General features: G+C 34.4%; 2 protein-coding genes across 2 annotated transcripts; one reads left to right on the top strand and one right to left on the bottom strand.

Annotated features, from left to right (window-relative positions):
- Positions 1–799: 799 nt before the first annotated feature.
- Positions 800–6,348, bottom strand: LOC110702023 (uracil-DNA glycosylase, mitochondrial-like). Its single transcript, XM_021879664.1, has 7 exons — positions 5,624–6,348; positions 4,627–4,853; positions 3,965–4,123; positions 3,555–3,585; positions 2,209–2,344; positions 1,705–1,788; positions 800–1,397 (listed from the first exon to the last, which is right to left on the bottom strand). The coding sequence occupies exons 1-7, from the start codon at positions 6,051–6,053 to the stop codon at positions 1,331–1,333; spliced, it is 1,134 nt and encodes a 377-aa protein (XP_021735356.1). The 5' UTR covers positions 6,054–6,348; the 3' UTR covers positions 800–1,330.
- A 2,630-nt stretch (positions 6,349–8,978) lies between these two features.
- On the top strand, positions 8,979–13,787 carry LOC110702022. Its single transcript, XM_021879663.1, has 6 exons — positions 8,979–9,157; positions 10,173–10,749; positions 11,063–11,567; positions 12,649–12,697; positions 12,962–13,175; positions 13,405–13,787. The coding sequence occupies exons 2-3, from the start codon at positions 10,207–10,209 to the stop codon at positions 11,498–11,500; spliced, it is 981 nt and encodes a 326-aa protein (XP_021735355.1). The 5' UTR covers positions 8,979–9,157; positions 10,173–10,206; the 3' UTR covers positions 11,501–11,567; positions 12,649–12,697; positions 12,962–13,175; positions 13,405–13,787.
- Positions 13,788–13,963: the final 176 nt, after the last annotated feature.

Below are 13,963 nucleotides of genomic sequence, written 5' to 3'. Positions count from 1 at the left end.
TTTAAAAAAAAAAAGAATTGATAGTAGTAGTCCCATTTTTAAAAGATGTTCTTGTAAAGTTTTTTTCTATGATTAACATGAAAATTAGAGTTAAACTAGTTTGTGCTCAAATGATTCATGTAAATCATGTTAATTATCTCTTTCTTTTTTTTTTTTTTTTGAAAGATTCTAATAAAGCTATTTTCTAGGTGTTCTTAATATCTAAGACCTTGTTTGATGAAGAGCTTTTAGCTTATTTTGGCCAATTAGATGTTTGACCAATTAAAAAAGCTAATTTGAGTGTTTGGTAAATAGCTTATTAAAATAGCCTTTTAAGCTCAAAAAGCTTTTTTAGAAAAAAAAAATTATAAGAGCTTTTTAAATTTAGCTTATTAAATAATTAGCTTTTTGTCTCTTATATAAACTAAAACAGCTAATAATTAACAACTATTTACCAAACACTTGCTAGTCAAACCAACTAATATAAACAACTAGTTAAATCAACTAATACAATCAACTATATCAATCAGCTATGAACTAATTACCAAACAGGGCCTAAATACCATTAACGTGTTTTGCGGCTTGTTGATACTTCGTATAATATTGGGGCTACTACTTGTCCGAGGACTAGTGCCAATACTGGCAATGCTGCAATACATCATATAGGTGATAATTTCTTATGTAAAAATCACCACCTAAAATTGTAATAAATTGAATTCATCCAAATTTATGACTTAAGATGGCAAGAGGTTTGGAATTCTATGTTCTATGTTAATCACGTTTACACATGTTTGTAACAACCTCGGCATGAAAATCCATAATAACTTAAAGGCCAATGTTGCAGAAAATCGTCTAATTTTCTGTTCCTTTCCCTTTCGTTCATGCTAGGTACTAGTTTTCGGTAGTCTTCCTCGGGTTGCAGACTACAAATTTAGGTGAGAGCCTTCGCCATAGTGGGTGTTATTAATGTTATATCATCCAATTTGACATCAAAACTAACATGTCTCACTGGCTAGTGTTTGCTCACAGTCGCAATGACATCGAGGATTTGCATTCCTTCATCTTCAGGCATACATAAATCATTGTTCCATTTACATACCACATTGACATCTATATCATACAAAACTCCCCAGGTTTGCTCCAAAAGACACCTTGCATACATTAGTCACTGTTCCGTGTACATACCAGATTGTCATCTACGGCTTAAAAAACCCAGGTCTACCCTAAAAGCCGAAAGATATTTTTCTACACAAAGGGGGCTAACTGGCTAAGGCAACAAAAATCTAGACCTTGGGACCATAATTAAGGCAAGGGGCAAGCCTACTCATAATGTGATATTTATAATATCTGCTCACAACTGCCAGTCGATAGGCAATTCCCCATTCTTCTCCAGAATCTGGTTTGTGCGCGAAAAGTGCCTGCACAAGAATTGGAATATAGCAAGTCATTAGCCCATCCCATTCTTCTCTTTTTCAGCAAAATCCAGCACCTTAAAACGTCTACTTCCTCGGGTTAAAATGTAGGAAAACTGATAATAATGCAATTTAGTAGCAATGCAGCAAGCAAGAGATCTGAAAACTGTGGAATCAACAGTAATTAACATAGATACATCTAGCTTCCTTGGCAACTGTAAGCCACCAGAAGGTACACTTTTCATGTAAACAGTAGCAATTAAACAAAATAATAGTATTAGATGCTCCTATCACTATGAACAGAAAGGCTTACCTGCATCCAAAGAAACCCCTATGAGCAGAAAGACCAGAGGGATGAGCTGATTTGAGAATATGGTGCTTAGACTCATCAATCAACCTGTACAATACCATCACCAATGTTGTATCAAACTGAACAGTTCAATAACCCTTACATTTAATATTTTGGGTTTTTCTAACATAATCATAAAAAACTAATTATCTGCTTCAAGAACATTTGAGGTAGGCAAACTTCTACAGAGGAAAAAAAAAAGAGTCCAGATGAGGCAACAAACAAAAGCAGAGGTTGCCAATAAAGACAGACATTATCATGACACTATTCACAGAAGATGCTCAGATAGCTACATATAAAGTACAGAGAAGAATTAAATCAAAATTTAATGAGTAATACACCAAAGAAAAATCACAGTTGACAATCAAGGTCAACACAACTGCACTAAAAATTTGAAATCATGTAGACATAGTAACATATAACTTGCAATAAGATTTATTCCAGATAGTGTAGAGCTAGGAAACAAACCTGACTTTCTCCTGAGCACAATTTCCCCAAAGGATAAATACAACACCTCTTCTCTTTTCAGAAATTGTTCGTATTACTGCATCAGTCAACTGCTCCCAACCTTTCTTAGCATGAGAGTTAGCTTGATGATTCCTAACTAAAAGAGTGGAAAGTATGTAAGTAACACGTCAGAAATACATGGATGGCCGGCATGGCCCATAGGTAACTCATATGGTACATTTTATAAGACCGGTAAATTATAATGAAAAGAGCCCCACATTAAAGCTTTGTAGAATCTGTAGAATAAAATAAATATAATACAGGGAAGATTACCCTGTCGGATGAGGTTTTCCGAAGGTTGCTACAGGCATCAACCAAGCTATCACTTGGTATCATCAATTAGTGATTTGTAACTACATTATTCTGGATTCATTTCTATCAAAATTTTTGATACGAGTCACAAGCAGATTTTTTGAAAAAAAACCATTTAGTTGAATGCATCAAGACAATGGTTACTGGCTCAAGTACAAGTACAAGCAAAAACTGGGTGTGAAGGCTTTGAGCATCAACTGCTGAGAGCCAAACATAAATCTCATCAATTGATATACATTGTTGAAGAGTTCTTCAAATTAGAAACTCCAGAATGCAGTTTCTATCAAAATACTTAAAATGAGGATCATGGAATCCTAATTCCTAACACTGATGGAAGTATGGAACCTATTTACTTTGCTCTCTTCTTGTCATATTTCTCAGTTGTATCATTTCAGGAACTAAAAATGTGCAGAGATACAAAATTAATATGCATTTGTCAGCTAGTCAACTGCTCTACCATCAACTTGAATGGTGGTATTGTACCCGGCACATGATGTTTTATAGCCAGCAACAGTGTGGGAAAGTTTTACTGTGTCTATTCCTACGTATCGTTCTACGTCTACTTACTCTACTATGTAGTTATTCATCAAAAAATCAATTATCTTCATCTTGCCATATATCTGCAAGATTAACAATATCTGAAAAAAAATTTACTTTTATGATGAAGTGATGAATTGTCCCTATTCTACTTGTTGAGGATGAGAATATGATTAAGTAGATGTAGAAATTTAGAACTATTTGAATTTAAATGTAAACTATACTATAGACAATTTGCAATAAATCCTTACAAAAATTGATCAAGACTACTAGGAGAGGGTTTTATCATAAAGGGCTAAAGCAAGATGCAAATCTGATACTTTAAATAAGTGGAGAAGCTCAGCACCAAAAAAAAAAGTGGAGAAGCTAGAACAACAACAATAACAACCAAAAAAAAAAAAAACACACACATACACACACACAGTATCTTAGACTCTTAGAGAAACTAGGCAACTTACCCGTGAGGACCGTGTTGAGCAGCAAAATACCCTGCAGGATTCAAAATAACTTTCTTCAAACCTCTTTTTTTTCGAAAGTGCTGAACATCTTACAGCTATATTCAAGAATTTGCAATTTAATAAACAAAAATATGAATGACTGATCTACGAGTTATAAGTCTTAGCAGTACAAAAGAATAAACATGAAATTTGATAGACAGATTAGTTGCAGATGAAAATCAAGATTAAAGAGAAATAATGGCTGGTATGAGAAGTACTCTTGGGTATAGAAAGAGTAAGCAAAGGCTAATGAGGTCAATTCTAAAAAGCAGGAGAATGCATGGATTTCACATGAATTAGAAGCAAAAAGGCCAATTTAAAGAAGAAATGCAAGAAGGAAAATAAACCAGTACACTTGCCAGAACTATAACCTGAACAGTCCATTTCTCCAAATTCCCATGAGATGGAATAGTGCATCCAAGATCTTGTTTGAGTTCCTTGAATATATTTCCAAGACTTGAAGGAATCTTGATACCCTCAGGTACTGAGAAAGATAAACCCATTGCCTGTCCAGGTCCATGATATGGATCCTGACAAAAATTAAAAAATCTCAAGAGGTATATCTTTTAATGTCACCTTACAAGAAAGTTACGCAGATCATAAAATCACACAGTTCAGAGAAGAAATATAAATGGAGTGATAGATTCAGCCAGGCAAGAAAAACTTCCTGGGATAGAAGAAGCTCAAACCTTGAAGAATTACAGTTTCAAAAAGTTCAAAGATGGAAGATTTAACATTCTGGCAACTATATCTCATTTGTATCTAAGTACATATCAATTGACTCAGCATTAACCTCCTTGTTAGAATCTGAGAGGAAAACAACAATAAATGGATAGCTCTCAAACTGCTTCAGGCCACACAACTCTTTAAACCAAGACATGTTAAGCAGAAATCCACCATAAGTCAGAAGATGATGAGTTGACAACTTAAATAGTCTTATCATTTGTTATGCAGGGACTAAAACAAAAACTCAAAAGGAATGGACTCCAATCAAGCAATAAAGTGAGACACGCAGTCAACAATCAACGAGTACCTGCCCAAGGATGACAGCTTTAACTTTATTAAGCGGTGTTGAGTTGAGGGCATTAAAAATCAAGTTTGGAGGAGGATAAATGGGAACTTTGCCACCACAAATTTCTGTTTCAACAAATTTGCATAGACTCTTAGCATAAGGCTTTTCAAACTCCTCCGAGAGAGTCACCAACCATGAATCCTCCACAAGGAGCTCCTTTAGCTTCACATAGCCATTACCCCCTTCAGCTGATATGTTTATGTACACAATTTCAAACAATCAGATAATGCTCAAAAAATAGTATTACCTCGGTCACAAAGAGCAATGCAGTAGATAGGATTCAATCTAAGATCTTGGGTAATACCCCTAGACTTTTACCAACTATGTCAGTTGGGATATATATACCATATATGTTTAAACCTATGCATGTATCCAATGACTAAATTGTACTATACTACTACATACATTATTTCCTCAAAATTGCAACATTTGATGCAAAGTACACAACTTTACAGTTTCTTACCTTTTAATCTCATCTCAGGAAAACCTAGAAATAAAATTACAAACTTCTATACATCAAAATCACAACAAAACAATCAATATCCTTCTACTACAAGGCAAGTTTGTAATTTTGGCATTCTCAAGTAAACAGACACGTAAATCCTGCTCGGAAATGATTCTTTTTCAACAAAAAAGAGCTAAAAAAAACTAAAAAGTACTTTACTTTTAAGCACTACATAAATCACAAGATACATCAACATTGTTCCCTAACACAAGATACATCAACATTGTTCCCTAAACACATTCAATTTTTCGATTATCTTACTTCATAATGATCATACAAAACAATAAATCACATTTCACATTTCACATTTCTGTCAAACTTTATCAGCTTCAGCAATTAATTTAACAACATGACAATGATCAAACTAAATTATTGCCAAAAATAGTGTCTTTATAATTATAAAAATTAAATTGACCTACTAATTAAGAATAGAAAGGAAATCGAAAGATAAACCTTTAGAATTCAGAACTTTTTCAGAACAAATTCGAAGATTCCTTTTAGACAAAGCTAGGGATTTATTAAACTCCATTCTAAATTTCTGCTCAGCACTCAGAACCCCAGAAGCATCGCTAGGGTTTCCGTCGCAGGAACCGCCATTATCGGTGATCGAAAGAGAAGAAGAGGAAACAGGAAGGGAAGTAACTGACTGCAAGTTGCTACTTCCGGCGACATTGTCGGTGGTTTTACGGCGTTTAGGGTTGGATTGGGGGAAGAAATCAATTAGGGTTTTGGAGGAGGAAGATGAAGGTGCCATGAAAATGGTGTTGTTGAGAAATTGGAGAGAGAAAAAATGGCGGGAAGAAGAGAGAGAAAATGAGGGTTTATGAATTGTTGCTGCTGCTAATGCTGTTGTTGTTGGGAGGTGAATTCCTGGAATTTTCATGGTTTTTGAATATGATGGGATGATATTATGGCGCTCATTTTTTGTGGGCTATCTTTTGGCGCTTAATATTTTTTTATTGGGGGTTCGAAGTCATGATATAGATGGAATTTGATCATAAATTAGTTTATGGATTAAACAATATTTTTAAATAATTGATTTTTTCACATAAATTAAATAATTATACAGCTCGTTTTGTGTGCGGCAGGCCACATTGTGTGGCCACTTAAACTTTTTGGTTGTTTGAACAAATGAAATAGTTAAAATTCAAACGCTAATTAAAAATAAAAAAAAAATCAACGTAAAGGTCTTTACCAAACAAGGCTGAAAACCAATAGAGGGATAAAAGCTACATATTGTAAGTTTCATGTACAATTTATGTAGATCATTGATGTAATTTAATTTTGTGAATGATGACGAATTGGATTTGGGCCAAGTGGCATTGAGATATAAATCTAATGAGAATGATAATTGAAAACATGCTTAAATAAGATGCTAAATCTAAAACTACTAAGTCCAAATATGATACAAGCTAGTGCAACCATACTCTTAAGACTCTTAACCCCCTTGAACATTCACGTGCAAGTTGTGTTTTGAAACAAATCAATGCATTAATCAAAAGTTATACGACATCTACAAATGAAATCTAAATCAACAAATACATAAGATTAAATCAAATAAAGGTTTCCTTCATCAAAACTATAATCGTTGAATAAATCTTGCACTGTGTACATCTCTCGCACACATCACTAGAATATATAACATTTTGAGAGAGACGGTCTAACGGTTTGTTGTAGCCGTAAGGATAATTTTCATCTATTTCACTCAAATGCCTTTGAAGATTTGATAACCTTTGCGATCCCGGACGACTATTTACCAACGAACTGATAATAGGGCAAAAGATGATTACCATTTTAATAAACCCTAACACACACAAAACCTTTAAAAAAAAAAAATTACGCAAAAACTAACGACTCCACCATGAGACGAACGAATTTTTACACTACTCATGTAGATTTATTGAAAATTAAATAGCAAAACCAAAGAAAATTAAGAGAAAAAAGTCATAAATAGTCTAATTTTCGAAAAAAATAGACTATTTTTGGCCTAAACGGCCAAAAAAATTGAAAAAAACCTTGAAGATGAGGAGGAGATTTGCTCATATAATTTGACTCAATTTGTACACTAATTCTTAAAAAAAAAATTAAAAAAAAAAATCATCAAATGAGAATTAACTTTGTTATTTTTAAATATGAAAAATTGTCAGGAATATTACGACCTTTCAGAGGTTTTTCATAAATATAACGACCTTTGGATTATCCCGCAATATTACGACCTTTGACCCTGATCTTCCATAAATAGGACGTAACCGGTTGGTGACTTGTTAAAAGGGTTAAGTGTGACACTGTCACTTTTTAATTGGCCAGATACTTTTTTGTTTAATTTTACAATTTTTTTATTTTAATAAATGATTTTAATATAAAATGTTGATTTGAATAATTAAAAGAAATAATTTTAATTTTAAAAAATTCCCTTAGCACCCCCTGCCCCCCATACCCCCGTGAAACACCCTACAACCACCACCCCTATGAAACCCACCAAGGCCGCGAGCCCCACCCACCCCCGTGAAACCCCCACCGTAATTCTCGCTTCTCCGTCCTCTATCCATTGATGCAAGCAAGTATATAGTGTTTGGGTCGAAAATGAAAGGGTTGGGTAGAATTTTAGATGAAGTGGTCGGAAGTCGATTTTAATGGCGGTGGGATTTAGGTGAAGTGGGCGGGTTTCCTGTTTAGGGGTTGGTCGGAATTTCAGAACCGATGAGAATATAAACTCAGGGATTCGAAAATGAAAGGGAAAAGGGGAGGGCTGCCAGAGTTCGAATTTGGGAGGGGAATGGGGTAGGGTGGTCGAAAAGGAGAGGGGAATGGGGTGATGTGGTCGGAAAAGGGAAGTGAAGGGCATACGGTGGTCGTCGGTCGTCGAGGCTAGTCGGAAGGGGAGGGGAAGGTGGTTGTCGGAAAACCCATTGTGCTGCTGGAATGGTTGGGGAAGAACAGGGTGGGTTTTACATTTTTCCTTCTTTTTTTTATTTGTATATTTTCTTAATTAAAAATCAGTTTCTTGAAAAAAAAATATAAAATCAAATTAAAATTTCTAACCTATCACAATACAACACGTGTCTTGGGTAACCTTTTAAAAAGTTTACCGGTTTTTTGTCCTATTTATGGAAGATCAGGGTCAAAGGTCATAATATTACGGGATAATCCAAAGTTCGTTATATTTATGGAAAACCGCTGAAAGGTCGTAATATTCCTGACAATTTTTCCTTTTAAATATGGAATTTTTATAATTATAGGAAAATTTGACAATTGTAGCCATTTAAAGTTTGTATTTTGCAAATTGCAGCCATTTAAAAAAAAATTACAACTTTCATCTCAAAAGTTCTTTTAAATTGTAAATTGCAGCCCGATCCAACTTTTTTATCGGTGTGTCTTAAAAAATATTCGGTTAAGGTTTTAGGGGCTATATTTAGCCCATAAGAACCCGAATTAAACACAGAATTAACAGAAAAATAACGCAAGTGCCTCGTTTTTCGTAACAAAACTGTATCGATTTATTGACAACTATTTTTTGTTGTAAAATGAGGCACTTACAATATTTTTTTTGCTAATTCCGAGCTCAATTCGGAACACAAAAAACTAAAAAGCTCCTAATACCTTTAAAAAAAAGTTAAATTGAGCTGCAATTTACAAATTATAAGAAGTTTTGGACTACAATTTGCAAATTTTTTTCAAACGGTTGCAATCTTGTAAATAATTATCTTTAAATGACTGCAATTTACCCATTTTCCTAATTACAAATAAACCTAAAGTTGAAATAAGATCATAATCCTTTAGGTAATCTTGATACGGAGTACTTTTTTTTTTTTTTTTAGGTAATCTTGATACTCGTATCAATTTAAATTGAAATATACGAATATTGCAATTTGAAATTTAAAAAAATGGTTGGAAATGCCATGACTCATGAACTCACGAAAGGGCTGTGATCTTCCTCAACAGTGAAGAAAACACCTAAAGATTCTACACATTTGACGGTTAAATCAGGTAAAACTAATTCTTCGTTATTGTAATTCTTGAATTTGATCAATGGTCATTTATTAATTTCTCCCTAATTGCCAATTGGGAAACAATTAGGGTTACTTTTGCAGAATTTCTATGACAAAGTTGGCCTCTTTTCCGATTTCTTATTAGGGCAATTGATCGTGTATTAGTCATTTTCTCTTTTAAATTTCAAATTTAGGCTTAAATTTCAGTTTTCTTGTAATTTTTATGTTGGTATTTCAATTGGGATTGATTTGATTCTTTTGTAGTTTCAGCTTTCTTGTAATTGGGATTGAATTATTAATTTTGTTCTGGCCTTTGTGAATCTTTAGTTTTGGATTTGCATAATCAAATGCTTTTATAAAATTCAGGAAATTTGCTTTGTTTTTGTATAGTTGTATTATGAAATAATTGTATTCAAAATCAGGATGTTTCAATGGGATATATCATGACTATATGTGGAATGTGAGAGAAATTTGATGAATGAAACTAGCAAGTTTATGAATTGTCTTGATAGGATTCTTGAAGCTCTTATGACTTTTTTGCCTTAGGTTTCAGTGATCATTGGAAGGATTAATCAGTGGATTTTTGTGGGGATAATATACATCTGAAAAAATTACCTCTGCGCCTAATTGGGTTCATGGGTACATAGTATATATGAGCATTTTTTGTATTAAAAAAATAGTGCGCGTGGGGTTGGGGGTGGGGTGGGTGAGGTGATGTGAGGTGGGTAGAGGATTAGATGGATGCATCAGTTCTAGATGTGTAAGGACCAGGTTTCCGTTTGAAGACAAATGGATAATTGTTCATGTAATAATAGCTACTAACTGATCTTAGGCAAAGCCTCATTTAACGTCTTTATAAAAGATTAAAGAATGCGTTTACTTTACCTACTCCTGTCAAAGAGGGAAAAAACTTTGCTAAGTGTATTTTAATCTATTTGGAATTCTCTGTTAAGTCAATTGTAAAATTGCAATCCCATTAAGTTGGTTTAGTGTTTCATTTCTTGCCTGTGTAGAACTTTATTTCAGATTGAAAATTCTTCTTCAAACATGGATGGTGGAGGAAAACGACAGTTGCCATCATGGATGATGAGAACTACTGCTACTGAGCAAGCAAGTATTTCAGAGACAAACAAAGAAAACATAGAAGGTTCTGTAAAACTTCATACCCAAGCTGTCGAGCCCCAAAAGAAAATTAAGGCAAAAAAGAATGATGCTGGGGTCCCATTGATTGAGGATGAATTGAATTTGCTTAAAAAATGTGAAACAAGAACAAGAAAAAGAAAGTTAAACAAGCATGATGAAGGTCAAGAAGAAAAATTTCATGAAGATGAACCATGCTCGCTTAAACCATGTAGAGAAAGTAGAAGCAAAAGAATGCCAACTAAGCATAGTGAAGATCGAGTTAATGACTTTCTTGAAAGTGATATAGAGAAAAAAGTTGATGGTGAAGTGAGAAAAAGAGCTCGAGAAAATGATCCCAGGAAGAAGCGCTTAAAAAATTCGACGGAAGAAGGTCAAAATGGAACAGCAGAATCTAGTTCAAGTGAAGATGAGCTTACGGTGGAAGATCTAGTAAGCATTGCTGAAGAGGTATTGCCCCCTTAAGATTTTGTACCATATATAATTATACAACTTATACTAGATGTCACCTGTTAGTATACTAAAATCTACATTAATCATCGATCAATACTTTGAACAACACTGGAATAGTTCTTATTAATTATTTATTTACAATAAGAAACGCTTTCAGCTTGGGCAGTTACTTGGTTGCTTACATTTGATTCTCTCCTCCCTCTTTTTCTCTCTCTGGTGCGGTCAAGATCTTGGAGATTTGTAATATGCTCTTGTGGTTCACTTCTTATTATATTAGATTTGTGCTTATTATTTCATCGTGTATTTGCAGTATTTAAAGGCTGATAAGATGGAGTGTCATAAGTCAAAAAAGATGGAATTTGCACCAGAGACCAAACCTCAAATTACATCTGGTTCTGAGATAGTTTTGGAGAAGAATTATCTCACGTCGAACACAGAAGTTAAGATGGTTACCGATCAGCCACTTTCTTCAGGCTCTTCTGTGACCAAGCCTTTATCCAGTGAAGGAAGCTTTCTTAATCCGAGTACCACTCGCGAACCTGGCCAAGACATGCTTGATTTGTTATTGGGTCCCTTGCTAAGGAAGGCAGGAGAAGTGGAGAAGAAGACTGATGCTATAACTGATAAAAACACGCTTGATTATGAGCTCAGCAAAATAAGAAGTCAAAATGACACTGTAGCAGAAGTGGCCCCTGTGATGAAGAAGAAGTTTAGTCTTAAAGAGAGAGCAGGAAGACTCTGGGATTGAATAGCTGAGCTTGCTGAGTGTGAAATAGTACTGATTATTCACTCTAAAGAAATTCATCATCAATGAGGTCTGCTGCTATCTTTTTCACATTTTTGTTTTCTAACCTGTCTTTGTTTCTCTATTATTCTGCCAGGAAGTCTGTAACTGAGGTCCCTTCTGGTGCTTCATAGTTGTGATATTTCTAACTAGATTTCACACAAGATAGTCTAAGAAAGTTACTGAGTCAAGAATGTCTTGTTTGATTCTATAAATGTATATGTATTTTACTTAGTAGCTGTTGCAGTTCTTATTCTGGGGTTTCTTGAAAAACAGCTGAGTGGTTGGAACCTCTCATTTAGAAAATCAGACTCTGCTATTCCTGGTTGGGAATTTTGTTGGGAAAGGAACGATTAATTTGTTAGATGTTTAGACTCTACAGATCGCTTGATTGCATCTCTATAGTTGTGCTAGTGTACTTGAATGACTGGTTAGGTAATTTGAACATGATTTAGTGTGATATATGGCGCCTCTTGAAAAAACTTGTGGACTAGAATTTGCATCCACGAGAATTGACTATTGTGGTATTTGAGCAATCCATAAAAGATTCTGTATGTATTTAGCACTCTGGATTTGCATGTTTTACATGACTCTTGGGATGTACATTTTGGCCAGCAGCCCAGCTGAGGACACACACACACACACACACACACACACACACACACATATATATATATATATATGTATATATTTTATGTTGAGTTCAATGCAAATCCTGTTTATGGAAATTTCAATTCATGAGCCAATGGATAAAGGATCTGGCATGTACATCTTTTGGTTCATGGATTTCCTTTTGGTGGTTTTTGAACATTTTATTTAGAGGTAGATGATATCAATACATGCATAAATTCTGCTTGAGTATTAAGAAGCTTAGATCACACTATTCTCTCCCAAGGAAGTAACAAGAGTACAATGAAGGCAATGAATTGATGAGGTCGTAAAGGCTCACCATTAGGACCGGCATCATTTGTTAAATATTAAATCTATACCAGTTGTATGGTTGGATGTTCTTTTGTCCATGTATTTTGTCTTTCATGTTCAATTCTATTAACTCGGTGGTTTTGGATGTCTTCTTGCTCATGCCTTATTTTTCTATGTTTTGTGTTCTGCAGGATTCGAGCTACAGTTTTGGCGTTCATTCATCACTTGCTTATACCAAAGGTATCTTCAATTATTTTTGCGGTGTTTAACATATGTTAGGATCTTGAAATGGTATATATAATGCTCCATTAGTGATATATTATTGAGATTGTCAATGTGGATGACCTTTTATTGAGATCCTTCTGTTGGCTGTTCTGTCACGTAAGTTTCATATCCTTCATATCCATAATTACCATAATTTATACCCTTGTGACTGTTTGATAAAGCGTGTCTTTTTAATTAAAATATGGCCAGAGTTAATGTTTAAGTTGTGGATTTTTGCAGTTCATGTGCTAATTTTCCATCCACGCGTTCGTGATTGACTTTGCTACTGCAAATTCTCAAGACAAGAAGAGTAATTGAGAAAGGCGATGATTAATCTTGGTCTGTGCTACACAGTCTATGAAAAATGGATGAATATTGTCAATTGCAACTTGCAAGCAGTCTAGTGTGGGTTGCAGCACTATAGGAAATACAAAAGAAACTGGAAAAGCAGCTGGTAATCCTTTTTTACAATGATATATGAAGATTGGTACTCATATATACTCTTAGAATTTTATTTAATTTTGCTATTACTTCTTTATATAATGTAACTTCTCATATGCTCTTCTTGCATTTCAATTTCAATATCCACTCAAATTTTGTATGGTTGTTACTGTTTATTCACTGAACAGATTTGACAAGATCCTAAGTTAGAAATTAATCGGTTTTTATGATCCTACTATTAGGTCTGCAGTAGAAAGCTCCCCCCTGAAGATCAAAGCTTTATGTCATGGAACCTGGATACTGTCAAGCTGTCAACCAGGGTGTTTCACTCCCTCTCTGTTAGTTCGAGTGAGATCCTGTAAAAGTGAGGAAGAGACATCTGCTTTTTTTTAGAGCAGGAAGAGACATCTGTTTAGCAAACCTGAAGTTGTCGTCTTGTTGACTGTAGCTATTTTTGAATTTGTATTCATGTCTGTACAGTGTTGTAGGGAATGTATATTTATTAGCCTCGCGGCTACCTCATTATGCAACTTTACTGCTTTAGAATGCAGAACAAGAATTGTAATAACACTCTCTTGGAATTTCTGCTCATAATACATCTGTGTACTATGTTGTTTGTACTGTATTAGCAATACGCAGAAAATTGATGTCAAATTGCCAACCAGAGACCATTGTAGAATCGCAGATTTTTAGGGCTTGTTCTCTTCAGCTTATTTTCAGTTCAGTTTTTAATTTCCTTCTATCATAAATTATTCAGTTCAGTAAATCAGAACAGGTCCTTAGTCTCTAAGAGCACATTTT

Source organism: Chenopodium quinoa, unplaced genomic scaffold (assembly GCF_001683475.1).
Source record: "Chenopodium quinoa cultivar QQ74 unplaced genomic scaffold, ASM168347v1, whole genome shotgun sequence".
Lineage (NCBI taxonomy): Eukaryota > Viridiplantae > Streptophyta > Magnoliopsida > Caryophyllales > Amaranthaceae > Chenopodium > Chenopodium quinoa.
The sequence above is the reverse complement of the archived record's forward strand: the minus strand, read 5'-3'. Positions and strand labels throughout refer to the sequence as shown.